General features: G+C 33.2%; 3 protein-coding genes and 1 long non-coding RNA gene across 5 annotated transcripts; all 4 read right to left on the bottom strand.

Moving 5' to 3' along the window:
* Nucleotides 1-546: 546 nt before the first annotated feature.
* Nucleotides 547-2,678, bottom strand: LOC8271480 (probable adenylate kinase 7, mitochondrial). The gene is made up of 4 exons (XM_002509499.4): nt 2,202-2,678; nt 1,741-1,881; nt 1,439-1,600; nt 547-963 (listed from the first exon to the last, which is right to left on the bottom strand). Exons 1-4 carry the CDS (start codon nt 2,568-2,570, stop codon nt 811-813), a joined length of 825 nt encoding a protein of 274 aa, XP_002509545.2. The 5' UTR covers nt 2,571-2,678; the 3' UTR covers nt 547-810.
* A 1,417-nt stretch (nt 2,679-4,095) lies between these two features.
* On the bottom strand, nt 4,096-7,979 carry LOC125370204. 2 transcript variants are annotated; one of them, XR_007216142.1, is made up of 2 exons: nt 7,724-7,979; nt 4,096-5,970 (listed from the first exon to the last, which is right to left on the bottom strand). It is a non-coding gene; the product is annotated as an uncharacterized LOC125370204 (long non-coding RNA). The 2 variants fall into 2 exon arrangements; XR_007216143.1 differs by having other exon boundaries at nt 4,096-4,751.
* Nucleotides 6,284-7,725, bottom strand: LOC125370203 (transcription termination factor MTERF5, chloroplastic-like). Its single transcript, XM_048375040.1, has one exon. It carries the CDS (start codon nt 7,677-7,679, stop codon nt 6,546-6,548), a length of 1,134 nt encoding a protein of 377 aa, XP_048230997.1. The 5' UTR covers nt 7,680-7,725; the 3' UTR covers nt 6,284-6,545.
* A 6,753-nt stretch (nt 7,980-14,732) lies between the features above and the next one.
* On the bottom strand, nt 14,733-16,840 carry LOC125370031. The gene has a single exon (XM_048373607.1). The coding sequence runs from the start codon at nt 16,143-16,145 to the stop codon at nt 14,733-14,735; it is 1,413 nt and encodes a 470-aa protein (XP_048229564.1). The 5' UTR covers nt 16,146-16,840.
* Nucleotides 16,841-21,220: the final 4,380 nt, after the last annotated feature.

The following is a 21,220-nucleotide window of genomic DNA, read 5'->3' as shown; positions in this document are numbered from 1 at the left end:
TGTCTTGCACTAAATTTAAATTTATGGTGTTAGTTTGTTTATGCCCTTTAATTAATTAGACATTTAATCATAGGAATGAGGTGATGGCCTCTCCAAAATGTTTTTAATTATATAGTTTCAGATTATTTTTAAAATACCACTTATTAGTCCCCCTATAAATTTTATATTTATGGTTGCACCGCTGTGATTTAAATTATCCTGTTAGTTATTTAATTTGAATTCTCATATTATTGTATTTTAACTACTTTTATTCATATCCTCTTTTATGTCATCTGGCGTCACATGCTACAACCTCGGTCCTTCCAAAGTAAAACCGAGGGATCCATACGTGATAGAGGGCTGAAGGAAACATAAGTTACGCGGCGTAGTGTAGTAATAGTTAGATAACACACTGCATCATCTGAGAAGGAAAAAGAAAAACCCAATGCATGAATCTGAAGTGGGAAGATAGATCGAGCAAAAGAAATTATCCAAACATAATTTTATTTTATTACCAGAATGCGAAAAAAAATATAAGCCGAAAAGCAAGAACAAGAACAAGAACAATAACAAAAACGGAGAATGCCACTTATTGATGGAAACATACATAACAGTCTTACATGCCATGCCAGTCTTCTTTGCTTTTTATCTCTCGCCAAAATTACGTCACAGACATATAGCCTCAAAATTGCACTATGTGAAATCCTAAAACTCTCAAAATTGACTAGAGCAATCGCCATAACTCATGCATATGCTCATGTTATACATATTTACTAAAATGCCTCAACATGAATATACTAAGACAGTCACCAGTCCAAATGGTAAACCAAGTTAAACAGCCAGTTTCTGAGAAGAACTAATAGCACCCAAATGTTTGAGGTGCAATGCAGCTAACAACCCTTGCCAGGTTTCTCCAGGTGCAGCTGCCATTTGAAAGTCGATGAGTTTTTTTTGTTTCCTGTAGTAATCTTCCACTGCCTTACCCTGAGCAAGAAAACGTAATCCAATAAGAAACTTTCAAGTTCCATAAACTCCTCCATGAAACAATAACTTGTGAACATGAATTTTTACCAGAGAATGATAAGTGATAGAGCTAATATTCAACAAAATGAAAAAAAGAAAAGAAAAAGAAATGAAGCGGCGTCTCCTCAATATCGCATACCAAGAAAAAGTAACAGAGAACTAAGGGACAACTTGCACAAGGATGGGGAAATGTTAACGAAAAGTCGTTAAGTTGAAGACTGAAAATCCATAACTCATAGAAAACATAGGCAACATGTAACAAAACATTGGCACAGTTAAAGTATGCATTAAAGGTGAAAATTACAGCAACTATAGGAAGCATAAAGAATCATTATCAAGCATCTTATAACAAGAATACTCGGAACAATCTGAGAATAACATATCCATGTTATACTCCTGGCATAAGTGTACATATCAAGAAGAATAAATATAGTACCTGTTCTGCATATATGCGGAACTTCTCCTTCCAGGCGGTTCCAGCACCAGTAACAGAAGATGTAGAGTTTTTAACAGTAATAAGATCCTTCTTCACCAAGTTCTCTTCAGTACATTTAAAATTTACAATTAGATCAATATCAGCAATTTGATCAAGAATTTCCTGCAAGAAATCCAGGCATGTAAATAACACTAGGACAATTCAACTTATGAGATTTTGGCACCAATCCGGTTCTAGTGATAAATATATAAAATTATAACGGAAAAAATGCAAATAATCAATTATAAAAATATGATACATACAGCTTGAATCCTTGTTCGAGGAATACCATCCAAGATGAAGCCTTTTTCACCTCTACAATAACCTTCTTCAAACCTTTTGGACAACAACCCAAAAATCACTTCCTCTGGTACTAACTTTCCTTCATTCACAGCATTTGCAATCTATATTTTGCAAATATAGAGGAAAATAAATCAGGCCTTGTTTGGGACAAAACACGTGCAAGAGTTCAATTCAACTGAAATCTTACAAAATCATGTCACTTTTGACATCAATTGGTTTACTTTAAAATCGTTGTTTTTTTCCTTTAATAATTATTTTCTTTTTAAGTTTTTAAAGAATTGAATTCTAGCTATTGCAATATTTCCAAACACTATATTAAGTAAATGTAATGTAATTGAGACATCCAAAAGCATTCAACATTACTTCGGATTAATCTTGTACAAAACTTTAACTAGAACCCAAAAGTTTAATAAAAACTCACCTGTTTATAAAGAGAAGATCTAGGGTTTAGCTCTTGTCGAAGAAGCGTGCCCATAGAAATATGAGGAACTTCTAGAAGCTTCGATAGTTCTTCTGCATAAACATGTTTTTTAACTCCTGGGTCTCCTATTAACACCCACTGCACTCCTCTTCCCCAATTAGCGGCCGAGTCCAAACACGGCTCCGGATGCCGTGAATGGCGGTCTTGATGATCATAGCCATCTTCTGCTTCTGAATAGTAATCTTCGTAATCATATTGGATCGCTGCCGCCGATCCGTAGGCACGGCTGGTTAAGATTCGCCGGAGGCTGCTAAGATATGGCGGCGGTGTTGCGGCGGCGACTAATCCTAGTCGCCTCAGCCCTGCCATGGTGACGGCGAATCAAGAAATTGCTAGCTCAAAAAAACAGAGGGTTTCTAGTGGAGAGGTTTTAAGAAGCGTGATCAGAAAATGACACTGGTTAGATTTTATATTTACGGTTATACCATTCTTGGAGCTTTACATTTTTTCCAGGTGTCTGGTCGTTGGTGGCTGAATAAAAAGATTCAAAATCTACGTGAATAGCATTATACTTTGATTGGTTGCTCATTCATTGACATTGTAGGTTCGTATTTATATGATTAGAGCTCCTTCAGATAGCTAAAAAGTCGTCCATAAAACGTGGGTGGTTGATCGGTTTAAAATATGACACGTGGATTTTAAATCTTTTTGTCAAAATTTTCTTTTTCAAGTATCTCTGTCTACCACACGATTTACAGGAAGACTGCGTAGTATTTGTATGACGTGGCTAACTAACAGTCCTGAAGCTGGAGGAATTTAGCTAATAGCTACAGTATACTATTAGATGCTTTTAGGTTTGTATTAAATTAAGGTGGTCCAATGAACAAACGCCACGTTTACCTTTTCTGGATTATTCAATTACAGTATACTCGATTAATATCCATTTTAGATTTTATTAGCAGCATTTGCATATTATTCAAATTCGCTCAAATCTTATTATATTTCATATTTATAAATAATATTTTATGCATATTAATCGAGTAATCAAGAATTTACATCCTAAGAATCTATTTATATAAATAAATTTTGGTAACAAAACGAAAATCCTCTTAATAATTTGATTTAAATGCATAAATTTTAAAAATTTAAAATATAAAAATTAAATTCAAAATTTAAATAATAAAACGGACATTTTGTGATTTTATAAGCTTTATTTCTCTAGCGGATGATCATATTGATAATCGTCTCATATCCACAGTGCTATATAGATCGAAAGTTATAATATTATTTTCAATCTAGATTCATATAAAAAATATTTTGTGTGGATATAACTTATCTAGAAAAGAGTATCAAATACACTAATCCATATCTATTTACTACCACTATTCATTTCCTTCTTCCTTCATTCTTTTTCTTTTTTATTTAATTTTTTCAATGTCAGTTGATCTTTGTTTTCTTGCAAGGAAGAATCATGAGATGCTAGCCCAAGATGGTCAAATTGAGGGCGCATACCCAAGAGTTAAAATTATATCTCATCCTGAAAAATCGAGAGTCAGCAACTAGTTGTACTGAGTTAAGTATTTTTAGCAGACGGAAATTAACTTTATGAACAATGGCCTCACGTTCTGTGGTTGTAATTAATATCCATTTGCTATATTGCCCACTTTCTTCTTTCATTCTTCTGTTTTTTTTTTTTAAACCTAATTTTTCAATGTCAATTAAACTCTATTTTTTATTAAGGAAGAATCATAAGCTGCTCGTCGGAAGTTCTTGAGTTGAGAGCGTATACTCAAGAGTCAAAATCATATATAGTCATGAAAAGTTGACCATCAGTTGCAAGCTGGGCTGGATTGCATAATTTAGCTGGCGGAAATCAATTGTACAGACAATAATAACACAAATTATAAATCTCACTTTTATTGGTATTTCTTATTCCCGTCTAAAATCGGATAATATAGCCATTATTTAGAACAAGTTTAGGAAGGTCTCCTGTTTTATCGAGTAATTGATGGAAAAAAAAAAAAAAAGAGATGCCTAAACCAACTGATATAGCAAGAATAAAGTAGAAACCCAACACTCAAGCAACCTTTGATGCACTGTTAAAGGCACTGATGGGCTTATTTAGGTTTTCTAAATCTATGATTGCCACTTTCATATAATGGCCTCCAGAAATATTGAGATGACCACTCCTCCCCTCTGCTTGGAATCAGAACTCCTTTTTCTCTTTTTTCCCCTTCCAGTTGGCAATTTTCCGCGCTGTGTCTAGAGTACCTAATTAACAGCGCTCAGCAACTGACCATACACGGTAAGCAATTCTGTGGCTTGGAATTTTTAAATTAACAAATCACAATTTCATTATCAACAAACTACCTTCGCCGCAGGTATTATGCATTATGCAATCAGACGTTCTCTGTCAGAAATGAAATGCTGTTTTCGTGCATTGTTTTGCAATTGCATGTAGCTTATCCATTTTTTTCTCTTTCTAGCGCAGGAAGAGATTTTACAGAGGCATTGTCATGGCATTGAACGGAAGAGATGGTGCAGCAGTTCCTGTAGAAGAAGTGGCTATTGAAATAGAAGAATTGGCAACTTCCTTAGAAAATAATGTATAAGAGTATTCGCCAAAAAGAAGAAGAAAAAATGCCTTGAAGCTATATATCTTACCACCCATAAGCTAGTAAGCAAGTAAGCAAGTAATAGAGAACTGGGAGAAAGGAAGGAAGACGAAGACAAAAGACTAAGCTGTTATCATGTAAGGCATACAGAACTCCTTGTCCATCAGTTAGATTCTCTCCTAGTTTATAACCTGCTTGGAGTGGACATCGCAAGGTTGGCCACCACACATACAAACTTCTTATCATAAATAATAGGTATATAAACTCATGCAAGAAATGCGAACTAAGATCATTATTTACAAAAGGACTAGAGATGTATCTTCTTTTGATAGAAAGAGAATGAACATTCATTTGATCTTGATTTTTATGGAGTGAAAAAGGAACTACACTGGATCTGCACGAATTTCCAGATAATATCATAAATGACTTGTTTTTGGTAAGATATAGACATTACTATATGTAAACTTAGGCGCATGGCGATCTAGTGGAATTGAGGAAAGCCGTAGGTATGATTGCAAGTCAATCCATCGGAGAGGGAGGTACTCAACTAACATTAAAAACATTTCATATTAGTGGAATATTCGTAGGAAGTATTGCAGAACATGTAAGAGCCTACTCTAATGGAAAAATAAAATTCACTTTCAATATGCTAGTTTCAACAACTCTCACTCTTTACACTTCTTACTAGCTGCTTGGCCTGTAGTATTTAGAGATATTTGGTTCACTGCTTTAAGTATTAGCACCATGGCTTTCAACCTAATCGGTTCCAATTTCAACCAACTTGTAGTTGATATTCAAGGTCTCTCCCGGGATATGGCTATCTCTAGAATAGATTTTAGGTAACATGAAGGAGGTGAAATTCTTTTTCCTTAGCATACAACAAATTTGCCCTCATTGTTTACTGGTAACTGGCCAAAGACACTCAAAAGAAATTGCATACATCCATAGTTATACTGCCTAATGGTCTAACAAAGTCCTAAAATCAAGGGAACTTCAGCAGTAGAGATGTTACAAAGAAGTAAACAACATAAAATAAAGGGAACAAATTTTCCCCCCACCAATTTCATATAACCCTCTAAATCCTCATGTGAAATTTACGAGCAAAAAGAGGAAATATACGCACTATAGTTCTCTGCAACCATATCTTCTCTTCCCTGTTCACAAAGATAATCCAGCATCATACTGTAGAACAGCAAGTCATTGCTGTTTTGTACACCAAAATATAAGAACAACCATATATAGGGAGAGAAGTCAAAGAAATTTAACCAGGCATATAAGGTGGGGCTCAGTAATGAGTTTGCTTAGAATAAAGAAGAAATTGAAGCACATATAGACTTGCCAAAGTTACAGCACTAGTTCACTGCTACGAAATTAAACTAAAATGAACATAAGCTGTCAAAATCAATTTATAGAAAATAAAGTTTGTCCAAGAACATGAGCCTGTACTGACCATCAAGAAAATACAAGTTCGCTTAAGCTTTCTGTGAATTGTATCAGCAATACTCTGTTTGCTACGGGCGGAAAGAAGAGAACAAGGTTGACAAGGTCAACCAATGTGATTCTCAGCAAGTCATTAGGTAATAGAAATGAAAACACACAGATGAATTTACTGCTCCAACCATTGCGGCATTGCCTAACTGCCATATTGCAAGCCTATGACAGTTGCTAATGAATTTCTCGTGTTCAACACTTCATCACTTCACCATTACTTCTGTTACCAAATCTAGAACTATGGGTTTGATCCAAGTATGCCGTATGCCTTGATTAATTCAGGAGAATCCTGCTTGAAGCAAGTGATAAACCTTTTTTCGAACTGCTTTTTGCTCATATTTAATTCCCAGATAAAGCTTACATTCTTATCAATTAAGCCCTTTGACATTAGCAATTCCAAAGCAGCGCATCTTGGTATAATTCTTTTCTCCAAACTGACCAGGAAAAGATTGGGGCATTTAACGATATCTGAAGGTTCCAAAGACAGTTTAGTCAAAAAGAACTCCATTAGGACCTTCATTTTCTTCTCTGAAGTAAGCATGAAAAATGGTTGTAGTTTAAATGCCAAAAGAAACTCGCTTTCTGACCAACCAAAGCTCATCAAGACTTCCTTTTTCCTTTGCCAGTGAGATCTGCTCATAACTGACATTGAACGGAGAGCATATATAAAGGACTTGTTTGCTGGTTCAAATCCCATTTCTTTAACTTCTTGAACCACTTGGTTAAACAAATCAACTCTAAGCAGTAGTGTTTTAGGCTCCAATATAAATAGACTCCTTATATTGGGTTCTGGGACACCATGAGCACGCAAAGTGCCTACATTAGACACCATTGTATCAGTGCCATGCCTAAGGGCACGTGGGCATCGCTTTAAGGCGCATACCACTTTCTCATCAGTCTCAAGTATTCCCCTAAGATAATCAATAGTGGGCAAAATCCTATTCTTTAAGCTACTTAACAGAATTTGTACATCTGTACATAAGATCTTAGGAATGTCAGATTTTGCAACGCCCAATGAATCAAGAAACTGAATCTTGGGTTTAAGGGTTTTCTCTGAATCAGCTAGAATAATAGAAGGATGCTTTGAGATTAAACTAGTAATCTGAGATTTAGTAAACCCATGAGCTCTTAACAATTGAAGAACCAAGTCTGGCTTTTCTGTTCTCTCAATCTTAACATACTTAGTGGCTGAAACAGCCTTTTGTAAAGACAACCCACATAAATTTGTGAGATAAGAGACTGTTAAAGATTGTTGGTCTTTAGAGATTGAAGCTGAATTTGAAGATGGCAGAGTTTGAATACAGCGGATGTAACACTGTTTCAAGTCTATGATTCTATAATTTATCAGCAATTTAGAGGCGAAATTGAACATTTCTTTGAAAAAATAAATAATGGGCTTTAGCTATATGGACTTACCGGATATGAGAAGCTGATAAATGGTAGTCTTTGAATTCAACTGCGACCAAAAACCCTACTGGAAAATGGTGGAAAAGAGTTCCTTTGCAGTTCGTTTTTCTTTTTTCCTTTGGTCGATGGGCCTTTGCAGTTCACTTACAGTGGAATGGCGTCAGTGAGTTTACTTGAGGTAACAGCGCATCTTTTACCGTCCACTTTGAAGCATAAGCGTCTCGCCACTGCAAATTAGCCAGAGCTTTAATTATTCACTCCTTTTTATTTAACTTTTAATTTAATTTAATGAATAATTAAATCTTATTTTCTTAACTTTTTAAATATCTTTTATCTTTTATTGAATTTAATATATAATTAAATTTAAATTTTAAACACTTAAATAAAAATACATACAAACATTAAATAAAATTACATATATCAAAACCTTCAAATATTATAAAAGAAGTTAAAATATATATAAAATTAAGAGTCCGTAAATTATAAGGTGGATTTTTATTCATATAGCTTTATAGATTCAAGAATTTATTCGGCGGCGCGGTTTTATTTGTAAATAAATTTATATGTGCGTCAAATGTTGACGTTTTAAAATAATTTATGTTTATTGATTTTATATTAAATTTTTATTAATTGATGTTGATTACACATGTATTTTATGTTCATTGTTTATTAACTTAATTTTATTGAAAAGATATGTGTACCACAATATAAATATTTGTAGTATAATTTTAATTTAATTTTTTTTGTTTACCAACTATACAAGAACGATTTATATCTATATTATATATGTTCATTTGAAAGAATTAGTGGGTATGATTTTTGTTAATGACGAATATCTATTGATACATTAATGAATATTATGTCTAAAAATGATGAATGTTTATATCAATCTTAAAATTTTTTCAATATACATCATAAAAATAATAAAAAATTTCATAAATAATTAATATATTTATTTAAAAATATTTAAAAATATTATATATACAGACAATGAACATTACAGTATCAAATAATTAATATTAATATTAATACTGATGAATAATATATGAAATAAAATAAACATTAACATTAACCATAATGAATATTAAGCTTACAAATAATGAATATTTCAATATAAAAAAAATTATTTATTATGGAATATTACATCTAATGGATATTAACATATAAAAAATAAATATTTTAGTAAATCTAAATGAACAAAAAAATATTAACATGTATCTAGTCTAATAAAAAAAATTTGATATGTGTTACTATATTCTGACACATATAATTTTTTTATTTTGATATATATAATTATTATTGACACGTAAAATTCAAGTTTATATATAGTTTTCTATTAATTTATTGATAATTTTTATATTATTGTATTAATAAAATATAAAAATATAAATAAATAAATAAATACATCAAAAATATTTAATTTATTAAATAATTATAAAATATTAAAAAATCTATTAAATTGTATATATAAATTGAATTTATATTATTATTTATAATTAAAATAATTACGATAGTGTAACACCCGGAATTTTTATATATTTAATAAATGAGTTATTTTCTATACCTAATTAGTTTGAAATTTTAAGAAATTATTCAAGTAAATTATTTGAGAAATGATTATATTTTGGTTATTCAAAATTTTCCCAAATGCATATTTATATAAGTAAAATTATATATTGAAAATTTTTGGAAGAAATTATAAAGGATGTTTTAATAAAAGAATTTTGGAAAAATTGGTATTATAATTGATTAGTAGTATTAAATTTTAAGTTGGAAATTGATTATTTAATTTAATTGTGTGTTAGTACTAAATTGGAAATTTATTTTGGAATAAGGATTGAAAGTATAATGTTATTTTTATGGGGTTTTAATGGAAATTTGTGAGCTTGGTATTTTTGTAAATAAATATGTCGGTCAGGGGTATTTTTGTAATTGTGTATTTTCAGTAATTCTAATTTGGCCCAAATTAAATAGTTAGGGGCTTGATTGAAAGGCTAAAAAGAAGTTTGGGGGTCAAATTGGAATTCTGTAGGATAGAATTGTAAGTAATTAAGAAAGTTGAGGGACCAAATTGTAATAAGGAAAAGTTCAGGGGTCAAATGTCGACATTGAAAGGAATGGAAGTCGGGGAAGGAAGAGAGAGAGAGAGAGAGAGAGAGAGAGAGAGAGAGAGAGCCGAAGAAGAAGGAGGAGCTGCGGTGGCGTGCGTCGTCGGAGCGGCTTTGGAAGTGTGCGGGGCTGGCCGGCGAAGTTGCAGGCGTCAGCGGCGGCAGCGGCAGCGGCACCAGCGGGCGACGGCAGCAGCTCTCGCGCGAGGAGGAAGATGGCCGAAGCTTCTTTGCCGCCGTGCGGGCGTTTCCGGCGTCGGTGGTCGCTGATCTTGGTGCCGATCGACTCCTCTCGGCCTCGGCTTTGTTTTGGCGGCAGCGGTGTCGACAGTGGTGGCCGGAATCGGAGATTCACGGTGGAGAGAGAAAGTGGAGGCAGCCGCGTTTTTGGGCTTTTCCGGCGAGCTCCGGCGGAGGATGGACGATCGGAGGACATATCCCGACTCTCCTCATCTCAAGCTTCGCGATGGCACTGATTTCGTGGCGATCGGGCTTCGTTTGTGAATCGACGGTCAAGATCGTCCGCAAATCTCTCCGGATGATCGGGTGTCAGATCGGAAAATCGGAAGCAGGGATCGTCATCAGCGCGTCGTTGTGAGTCCGATGGTGTGTTCGGATCGTCGATCGGACTCCGGCGGCTGGAGGCGAGTCGACCGAGCGATCGAGCGTCTCGGTAATTTTCTTTGGCCCGTTAATTTTAGAAATTCTTGGTTTAATTGTGTCTATTGGATTATATTGTGTATTTGATGATATTGTGAGTCAAAAAATATTGTCTGTCAGTTGCCTGCCTTGTATTTTGTGCTGTGTGGCGGAGTCGGGAAATATTGAAGTTTGGGGACCCGACTCCTGTTGTTTTAATTGTTGGTTATTTGGAGTGTTTTCCTGGCAGGTCCTGGACCCGTTTTTACGGGGGTTAATGTTCGTGTTGTAGGGGAGGTTCTGCCGGATTTTCGGTAGAATTCTCCCGAGTCGAGATTCTTAGACAGTCAGTCCTAGGAGTCTAGACCTAGGATTAATGATCGATTGTCTCAGCGTATTGATAAATTATTTTCCGTGACTAGATTGATCTGTTCTCGCTCCAACCGGGAGAGCTAGGAGGTCGCCAATCCCGTGAGTTAAAGTCATTTAATCATTGCACTATTGCTAAGTCCGATCTTAATATGCTATTTTGGAAGTTTATGTTTAACATGGTTATTAATATCTCAACGTAAATAATTTCTTTGGATTATTAATTATTGAAGATAATATGAATATTATTATTAGTAATGTTATAATAATATCAAATATTATTAGTTTTCCACATGAGTTGCATGATGTCTTACTTTAAAATTGTTAATCGTTATTTTGATATAGTTGAATGACTTCTTTAGACAATAATATTTATTAAATGTGGTGATTGCGATTTGGGAAATGTGGCTTGTAGAACATGCCGATGGGTTACATCGAGGACTAGCGTCTTGCCGGTAATGATCATGGATATAAGGTTATTATGGATTTATGCATACTGATCGAGCTTGCTCTCACGAGTTCGATTGATTCTGGGAGTTAAGGTCCCCGATCGAGCAATGCTTTTTAGGCGGCTTATTTGGAATTCAAGTGTTCAGGCTGGAGGTAAGGACCCTGATCGAGCTTGCTCTCTGGGCGCCAGACCTGTTGGATTAAGAGAGCCGAAAGGCTATTAGAATTTGGGGTTAGGGTTCTACTGAGCCACTCGTCCCGTAAAAGTAAAAATATATTTTTATTTATTCATTTAGTTATTTATTATGGTATGATTATAATATGGATTGTATTTACGTGCATGGTTGATATTTTGATTCGAATGATTAATATTTTATGTGAAGGAAATAGTAGGGTATGATTATAGTATGGTTTGATATACCAAAATTTTCGAGAGGTGTGACTTGTTCTGGCGGAAATCTCTAACAAGGCCACACTACAACTTATCATTAATAGCTGTTACTTCTTTTCTTAATTTTTCTACTTGATTTTCTAACTTTTTATATTCTTCTATTTTATCAGGTTTTATCCCAATTGGCTTATTAAATATTTTATCTGTTTCTTCTATAGGAATTTCTCTAGATTCAAATCTTTTACTAGTAGATGCTTCTATAGTTTTACTCATATATAAAGGTTTCTTATCTTCTTCACTGAACATCTGTAGACGATTGTAAAAGTCTACAAATTCTTCTGCTGTCAACCTTGCCTTTTTCTGTTTCTCGGAGATTGTAGGCACATTCATATATGATGGCCTCAAACTGTGCTTAAACTGCTCACTAAGATTGAGCACTTCCTTCTCCTTTGACTTCTTGATTGACTGGTTGTATGCTGTCTCAGCTTCTTCTTTGGTCTTGTATTCTTTATGAATACTGCCTTTCACTATGTGCTGTGCAATAGCATGCCAACTGTTGAAGATGCCTTTCATAGGTCCTGTAAACAAGACGTAGTATCCTTCGTCTTTTTCTTTAATCATCCTTTGTTCTTCTTTCTCCACTTCTTCGTACCAAATCTGTTTAGGACTTGGTTTGAGAAGAATCTCTTTCATTGATGGTACTGCTGCTGCTACTGGTGCTGCTGCTGCTGCTGGTGCTGCTGCTGCTATCTTTTTCTCTTCTATTGGAGCTCCTAGTGCTTTAAGAGCCATGCTTATTTCTTTCTTTTCCTCTGTCTTTTTATCTATCTGCTGATGGAGATTCTTTATTTCTTCATCTATCTCTTGATATCTATCTCTCAGCTGCTTCTTTACTGTCTCCATTCTCTTGTAAGACTGTCTGCTATCGAGTTCTCTTTTCCTTTTACGTATCTGATCTTGAAACTATACTGTCCGAGCTTCAATTGCCAACTTAACAATCTACCTTCGTTCCTGTTGCGAACAAAAGTATATCTGAGAAATCCCGTAGCATACTTTGAATCTGTAAATATAGTGAACTCTGGCTGAGGTAGTAAATCTATTCTCCATTTGGTAACTGCTTTAACTATAGCCAACACTTCTAACTCATGTGTTGTATAGTTCTGTTCTGTCGGTGTAAATGTTCCTGACAAGTACCTGCACAAAGCGATTTTCTCCCGAGGGCAATCCTCTAAGGAGCCTTTGGATTTTTCACTGGATTCCAAAGTGCAATCGTTCCAGCAACCATCTATTGGCGGTTTTCCGTCCTTAGTATGGCAACTATTAATCATAACTTCTCGTTGGTTATCCTTTTTAGGATCGCAATGAGAGTTAAACTGTCTGTTTTGTAACTGTATATCTCTTTCGAGATTTCTATCAAGTTTGCCCTTTGGTTCAGCGTAAAGAGCTGCACCCCAGGTTTCCCTGTTGGCATCTGTAAATAAATACAGATAGTCTTCCTTTTGGAAGTTATATAAATCTGGCAAACTGTTTTTTATTCCTTTAAGCTTTAAAACTTGTTCTGTATCTTTTTCATCCCATTTCCATGGAACCTTTTCTGAAATCTTCTTTTGCAAATGTCTCCTTTCTCTAGCAAGTGATTTTACAAATCCTTGATCTGAAATATAATTAAAAACTCCTAAAAATCTTTGCAACTGTTTTCGATCTTGAATATGATCTGGAAATAGTTCTATCTTTTCTAAAACATGTTTTTGTAGTTTTAGAACTCCATTTTTACAAATCTGTAAACCAAGAAAATCTATTTCTTCTTTTGCAATCTGAGCTTTCTTTTTGCTTAAAACTAAAAAATTTTTGTTACAGTGTTGTAACACTTTCAAAACTGTTTCAAGGTGTTTACCTTTATCGCCTGTGGTAAAGACAAGAATGTCGTCTATGTAGGCAAGACAAAAATCTTCCATTCCTGCTAAGATGTTATCCATCCTTCTCTGATAAATACTTGGTGCCTGTTTTAATCCAAATGGAAGTACATTCCATTCGTAATGCTTCTGAGGTGGACAACTAAAAGCTGTTAATGGCTTGGTTTCTTCTGATAAACGCAATTGCCAATATCCTGATTTAGCATCTAATGAACTAAACCAATTAGCTCCTTTTATTTTTTCTAAAATATAATCCTTTCTAGGCAGATTGTAAGCATCTCCTACTGTCGCTTCATTCATCTTTTTATAATTTATTACCATCCTTCTTTTTCCTCTTTTACTTCCTTTGTGGTTCTCTACATAGAAAGCTGGTGCTGAATGTGGACTTCTACTTTCTCTAATTAATTCTTTTTCTAATAATTCTTTGCATTCTCTGGTAAACTCTTCTACATCTTTATGATTGTAGGGAATATTATTTGGAACTTTTACCTCTTTGTTCGGGTCTTTTAGTCTTATGACTATTTCTTCTGTTGATCTATTAATCTTTTCATCTAAAGGATTTTCACTACAACATTTTTCTAACATTTCTTCTACGACTATTTCATCTATCCTAAAGATAAGCTTTTCTATCTGATTTAAAATTCTAGTATGATAAATTGGAATTTTTATCATATCTTCTTTCTGATGTATAGTCTTAGGACATCTAAGAGTTATATAATCTAAATACTAACAGAATGGGTGATATAATCTAAGAAAATTATTTCCTATGATTATTGGCACTCCTGAGTCTAGCTGATATATAGATGGAACTATAAACTCTTTTCCTTCTATATATATTTTCTGAAAGAATACTCCTTTTGTCAAGTATCTTATACTCTTATCTGCTATCCTTACTGCAATCTTTTTCTTAAGTGTTTTCCAGTTCACTGGTAAATCTGGTTTTCCTAAGCATAGTGATGCTCCGGTGTCTATATATGCTAGCTGCATTTTCCCATTGATTGTTACCTTTATATAGGTAGCGTTTGGGTTTGGTTTCTGATTCATCTGATTTCTAGATCTATTGTTCGTGGCGTTGTAGCTAGATTCATGCTTTCAAAGCCTGTGGGAGCTTATCTGCTCTTGCAGAATCTGTTTTCCAGCCTATAAACTTATAGATCTGATTCATCTGATGAAGACTCTTCTGAGGATGTTTCTAGAAGCTCGTAGACTTCTGAAATTTCTGGATTCATGTCTTCTATGGGTTCTAACTCATACTCACTGAGTAATTCTAACATTCTGACTTTTTCTTTTGACTGTTGTTGTTTTCTAGGACAATTATTGGCATAATGTCCTTCTTCTTGGCATAACCAACACTTACATGTCTTTTTTCCTTTCGGACAATACTTCTGTTTTCTAGTCTGCTTCTTCTGAAAGTACTTATTCCTATATTTCTGCTTCCAAGGTTTATAAAACCTTCTCTTTTTCCATTTAGGAAATTTCTTATACTGTCTATTTTTCTTAAATTGCTTTCTTTCTGTCCTGCAACCAAAGGTTAGTGGAACTATATTTTCATACTTATTGCAACATTTAACTGCGCTATAAGTCTGTTTTTTCATAGTCTGTTGTAAACATTGTTCTGCTATATACTGATCTACAATTCTTATAACCCCCCCCAAGGTTTTTGGAGTTGAGTTCTCTCTTATACCAGCTTGATACTTTTCCTTTATTATAACATTCACTGGATAAGGAATCTTATTGATAAACAATTCTATGTATGCATCATAATCTGAACTGTTGAGACTGTAATAATATTTCTCATATTGACATACAAACTCATGAAAATAACACAAATCACATAACTGTATGTTATTTAACTTCCATTTTGCTTCTTCTAAAATCTTATTTGCTGATTCTGTTGAGTCTGATATTCCTATAAATTGCTGCATTAATTCTTTTGTCATTAATTTTAACAATTCTCTATTTAATGTTGTTGAATCTGTTTTTCTTTGTTCAATATTTATTCTAGCTATCTCTATTATTGGAAAACTGTTTTTCTGTTGATTATCCATAAATTCTATAAAAAATTCAAATACTATCCCTGAAGTTTTATACTGTAAGAAACGCAAATATTCTATTGCTGTTAACTTCTGAATATCTCCGTCTAATTCTGTTGTTAACCCTGTCCTATTAATCCAATCTAGTATTAATTGCTCTTTATTCTTTGCACAATCTAATTTTAACATATCTGTAGATGGTAGAACTTTTGGAGTAAAAGCTGATTCTTTTCTATTGTATCTCTTCCATTCTCTATCTGGCTTTTGGCTATATCCTTGTTGCCTCATGTATTCATCTATATTATAATTAAAATCTCTTCTTTTTCTTTTATTAGAAGTTTCTCCTTCTTCTTCTTTTATTGGATACTCTCTTTCTTCATTTTCTTCATCTGTATCATATTCATATATAATTTCATTTTTATCTATTTCTATTTTCTTTACCTGGTGTTCTTCTTCTTGATCTATAATTCTCATCTGAGATATTAAATCTCTTAGTTCTGTAATTACTGATTCCATATCGGAATTCATTCTAAAGAAATCTGAATCTTCTGTATTTTCTTTCTTCTCTATCTTCTGGAGATAAATTCTTGAAATATCTATCTAAATCTTCTATTGTTAAACATTGAGAGTGTTTTTCTTTATCTTTTGAAGGTTGAACTTCTGGTTCTTCTAACTGTTTCATTTTATCTTGTAAATCTTTTAACTGATCTTCCAATTCTTTTTTCTTTCTTTCTTTTTCTGAAAGTTCTTTTTTCTCTTGTTTTTCTTCTTTTTTATAACAAGTACAATCTATTATCTGTGCTAACATATCTGTTATATTGTTTAACTGTGGATTTTGTGTGTGATACAAATGTGGAAATGGTCCTCCTAATGTTTGATAACACGGATGACTCTCTGTTTGTTTTCTATTCCATGTAGAATAACTAGGATGAGGTTCTGCTTTCCCATATTCTAATTCTGAATTTATACTGTTTTCAAAACCTATTCTTTCTAAGTTTATAAAGTACCTTTCTTGTTTTAAAACTATTTCTTTTAATTCTGTAAACTCTTTTAAAAGTCTTTCAACTTTTTCTGATATTCTTTCTTTATCTTCACTCATAGTTGTTCTGAAATAGCCTTTATTTCTTTAATGGCTTCTTCTATTTTAGAAGTAGCTTTTTCTAATTTTCCTTCTAAATTTTCTATCTTATTTAACTGTTCTTCTAACTTATTAGTTTTTTCAAAACTTTTTTGTTGAGTACTGTTCTATTCATTAAGTATATTTATTACTCTGTTTATTTCCTGAGTTAAGTTTTTCCAACTTAAATCTTCTTCCTTCTGAGTTTCTTTTATAGTATTATTTATGTTAACTCTATTTTGTTCTAATTGCTCACTAACTCTAGTTAATAAAGTTTTACTAAAGTGCTGTTCAAATATATTATTTGTTTTTAACTGATTAGTTACTATGTAACTTAAAATCTCTGTCTGATTATTCGAATTTGCTTGAACTACACTGAATAGCATTTCCTATTCCGAATTTGAACTTCTTATTTGGATTTGCTCCTAAAAGATATTTTCCTGTTCCAAAGTTTTTTGGTATTTGTATAACTTTATCTTTATATGGTATTCCTGGGTAATCTGATACTCCTGGTTTTTGTACTATAGGTCTTAAACTCTGCTCATCGGGTAAAGTTTGATATTCCTTTACTATCTGAATTCTTTTCTCTTTACTATCTTCTTCTATCAAACTTCTTAATATGTCTTGCATTTTTAATAAAACTGTGCTGAGTAAGATTTTTTATTCTGTTCCCAAATTGTTCTAATTATATGATTTCTACAAAATTCTTTTTCATATTCACTTAATTCATTTAAATCTAAGGTATTTAAATGTATCTGTCTAATTATATCTATTTTTCTATTTAAAGTTAATGAATTTCCATTATTAACTCTTAAACTGTCTCTTGTTTCTAAATAATGATGATTAATTCTATTTCTGTTATTAAAACAATTTTCTATATTTTCTGCCATTGTCTAAAAACTAATTTCCTTCTAGGGCTCTGATACCAAAATTTTCGAGAGGTGTGACTTGTTCTGGCGGAAATCTCTAACAAGGCCACACTACAACTTATCATTAATAGCTGTTACTTCTTTTCTTAATTTTTCTACTTGATTTTCTAACTTTTTATATTCTTCTATTTTATCGGGTTTTATCCCGATTGGCTTATTAAATATTTTATCTGTTTCTTCATAGGAATTTCTCTAGATTCAAATCTTTTACTAGTAGATGCTTCTATAGTTTTACTCATATATAAAGGTTTCTTATCTTTTCTTGAATCTGTTATAGAATTTAATCCTATCCCTTTTAATAATCTCTTTTTAGTACTAATATTTTCAAATAACTGTTCTATTTCTATCTGATCTTTATCTCTAAACTGTAAAGAATGATGACTATTAGTCAAAGCATAGTTTACTGCATATGTTATACTGAAAGGTTCATCCTGTTCATCCATTAAATCTTTTCTTAAGAATTTATACATAATTCCTACTGACTGACTTAAATTTTTTGTACTTAAAGGTATAGCATACTGTAAATTGACATCAAATTTTACTGCTGTAAATGCTAAATTTCCTTCAATTCCTCCTATTATTTTATCTGTCGTATGTTTTATCCTTTCATCTAGAATTATTATCTGTACTGGACTATCTATTCCTTTTAAATACGTACTTTTTAACAATATCTGAATTGTTCCTATATGAATATAACTCATTTTACTTCTATGATCTGATTTTATCTTCTGTAATAACTGAGTTATACTTTCCTGATTTATTATACTTAAAGCTTCTTTTCCACAAGCTTCTCTAGTTTTAACTGTATATTCTGCTGTGAATTTTCCAAAATAAACTATATTTTCTCTATTTAATTTATTCTGTAAAGCATGAGGAATCCATGGTTTCTTTATATTATTACTTTCTGACAAAGTAATCTTTCCTTCCTTTTCTATTTTAGCTATTTTAGATCTTTCTATTAACACATTAGCTGCATATCCTGATGTGTTTTCTGTCTGTTCAAAAAGCTCATTAAAAGCCTCTAATTCCATTTCTGAATTAATTCTTCTGTTTCTGAAAAATGAAGTTTTATTCTAGGTATTTTAGTTTCTTCTATTACTATATAATCTTTGTTAATACAAAAATTCATCTGATCTAAAGTATTCATTCCTATTAACATTGTCTTATACATAACATCTTTTTCATTTTCTGTTTCTTCAACTAAAAATTCTAACTCTTTTGTTAAATTAGTATCAAAACTAATTTTTTCTATAGTTTTAAATCTGTGAACTGTTAATCCATCTTTATGATAAGAAATTAATTCTCTTTCTAAAGGGATTAATTCTGTTGCCAAAGATACATGTATATGATTATAACATGCTCCTGTATCTATTAAAATAACTCTGATTTTCTGATCAACCATACCAACTATATGATACTGTAAACGTTCTTCTGAAAACAAAATAATTGATTCTGATGAACTCATATTTTTCTGTAAAACTTTGTGATATGTTTTTGATTATGTTTAAAAACTTTCAATGATAAATGTATAGTTCATGAGATGTTCATAGATACTAAGCAAGATAAATTTATAAATATTCGTACCAGAGATCTTTGAAGCCTAATCCAACGCCTAGTTCAGCATCCTTAAGCCACTGCTACTTAACGTCCAAACGCCTAACGCACCCTTGCTAACGGCTCACGGACTTTCGCAATTTGGCAAACCTCAAAGGCGGGACTGAACTTTCTGCGAACGCTCCAGGATTGCTCTCCGATCTGGTTGAATACTTATAAACTATCTGCCTTTCTCTACTTAGAACACTCAAGAACTATAAAGAAAACTTAGCTGCTCATTTCTCAAAAAGACTTCTATTATATTTCTGTAAAAAATTTCGTGCCTCCAACATGCTGGATATCAAGCACTTATATAGAAGGGAAGAGGAATCTCCCCTTATGGCCCTAGGGCCTACATCTTTTACAAAGCTTACATCGCTTATCTGTCTTGATAAGATCGAATCCTCACGGATCGATTTACATACTGACACGTAGATAAATGGAGATTACATTATCTACTATTCTATCTTTCTTCTTTATTCTTGTCGGCTGTTGTGGTCCTCACATCTTGTCGTTTGAATCTTTCTCAATTATTGCTGACTTCGGAGTCTCTTGTGGGCTTTTTTCTGCTGGGCTTTCTATCTTTGGGTCCTCTAAACACATCCTGCATATGTGGCCTTCTGAATTGTAAGTCAATAACTGGCACAAATACTGGGCTGTGTCTTGCTGGACTTCTGTGTATACTCCATTAAGAGTATGAATCTGGTCAAGCCATCTAGAGAAAGCCTTCTCTTCATCTTCCGGGCTTGGTGTCTGTCTTCTCCCAAAGATAAACTGTTCTGGGGCCTGGTATAGTAGCTTCTTTGTGGATGGAAGCCTTACTAAATTGTAAAGATTTGCTGCGAAATATAGTTCATATATTTGACTGATAGAAAGAGGATTGTTTCCCCTGACATCTGTTCTTTCATTGAACTTATCCGCTGCGTACTGAAACTGACTGGTGGAAACTGACTTTACTGTTATCTCCCCCCCCTCGAAAATTGGAAAGGTGCTGTTAAACCTCCAAATAAACATATGTTTATGAGGGTTTCGCTTCATATAACCTTTAATTGTTGACTGAAGCGCCTGGGTAAAATAACTGAAATCTGTTTTAATGGTGAAGTAAGCAAGGTGTGAAAATATAGTTCCACTAACCTTTGGTTGCAGGACAGAAAGAAAGCAATTTAAGAAAAATAGACAGTATAAGAAATTTCCTAAATGGAAAAAGAGAAGGTTTTATAAACCTTGGAAGCAGAAATATAGGAATAAGTACTTTCAGAAGAAGCAGACTAGAAAACAGAAGTATTGTCCGAAAGGAAAAAAGACATGTAAGTGTTGGTTATGCCAAGAAGAAGGACATTATGCCAATAATTGTCCTAGAAAACAACAACAGTCAAAAGAAAAAGTCAGAATGTTAGAATTACTCAGTGAGTATGAGTTAGAACCCATAGAAGACATGAATCCAGAAATTTCAGAAGTCTACGAGCTTCTAGAAACATCCTCAGAAGAGTCTTCATCAGATGAATCAGATCTATAAGTTTATAGGCTGGAAAACAGATTCTGCAAGAGCAGATAAGCTCCCACAGGCTTTGAAAGCATGAATCTAGCTACAACGCCACGAACAATAGATCTAGAAATCAGATGAATCAGAAACCAAACCCAAACGCTACCTATATAAAGGTAACAATCAATGGGAAAATCATTTAGCATATATAGACACCGGAGCATCAACATGCTTAGGAAAACCAGTTACCGGTGTTGGAAAACACTTAAGAAAAAGATTCGCGATAAGGATAGCGGATAAGAGTATAAGATACTTGACAAAAGGAGTATTCTTTCAGAAAATATATATAGAAGGAAAAGAGTTTATAGTTCCATCTATATATCAGCTAGACTCAGGAGTGCCAATAATCATAGGAAATAATTTTCTTAGATTATATCACCCATTCTGTCAGTATTTAGATTATATAACTCTTAGATGTCCT

The sequence above is a fragment of the Ricinus communis genome, chromosome 5 (genome assembly GCF_019578655.1).
Source record: "Ricinus communis isolate WT05 ecotype wild-type chromosome 5, ASM1957865v1, whole genome shotgun sequence".
Lineage (NCBI taxonomy): Eukaryota > Viridiplantae > Streptophyta > Magnoliopsida > Malpighiales > Euphorbiaceae > Ricinus > Ricinus communis.
Note: the sequence above shows the minus strand (reverse complement) of the source record. Positions and strands in the feature narration are given on the sequence as shown.

What these genes read in the sequence shown, in the direction of transcription:
- LOC125370031 (XM_048373607.1), bottom strand. Translation starts at nt 16,145, where the DNA reads ATGAATTCCGATATGGAATCAGTAATTACAGAACTAAGAGATTTAATA.
- LOC125370203 (XM_048375040.1), bottom strand. Translation starts at nt 7,679, where the DNA reads ATGTTCAATTTCGCCTCTAAATTGCTGATAAATTATAGAATCATAGAC.
- LOC8271480 (XM_002509499.4), bottom strand. Translation starts at nt 2,570, where the DNA reads ATGGCAGGGCTGAGGCGACTAGGATTAGTCGCCGCCGCAACACCGCCG. An exon ending in CTCGAACAAGGATTCAAGCT is followed by an intron (nt 1,601 to 1,740) that starts GTATGTATCATA and finishes GATTTCTTGCAG; the next exon opens with GAAATTCTTGATCAAATTGC. An exon ending in TCCGCATATATGCAGAACAG is followed by an intron (nt 964 to 1,438) that starts GTACTATATTTA and finishes TTTCTTGCTCAG; the next exon opens with GGTAAGGCAGTGGAAGATTA.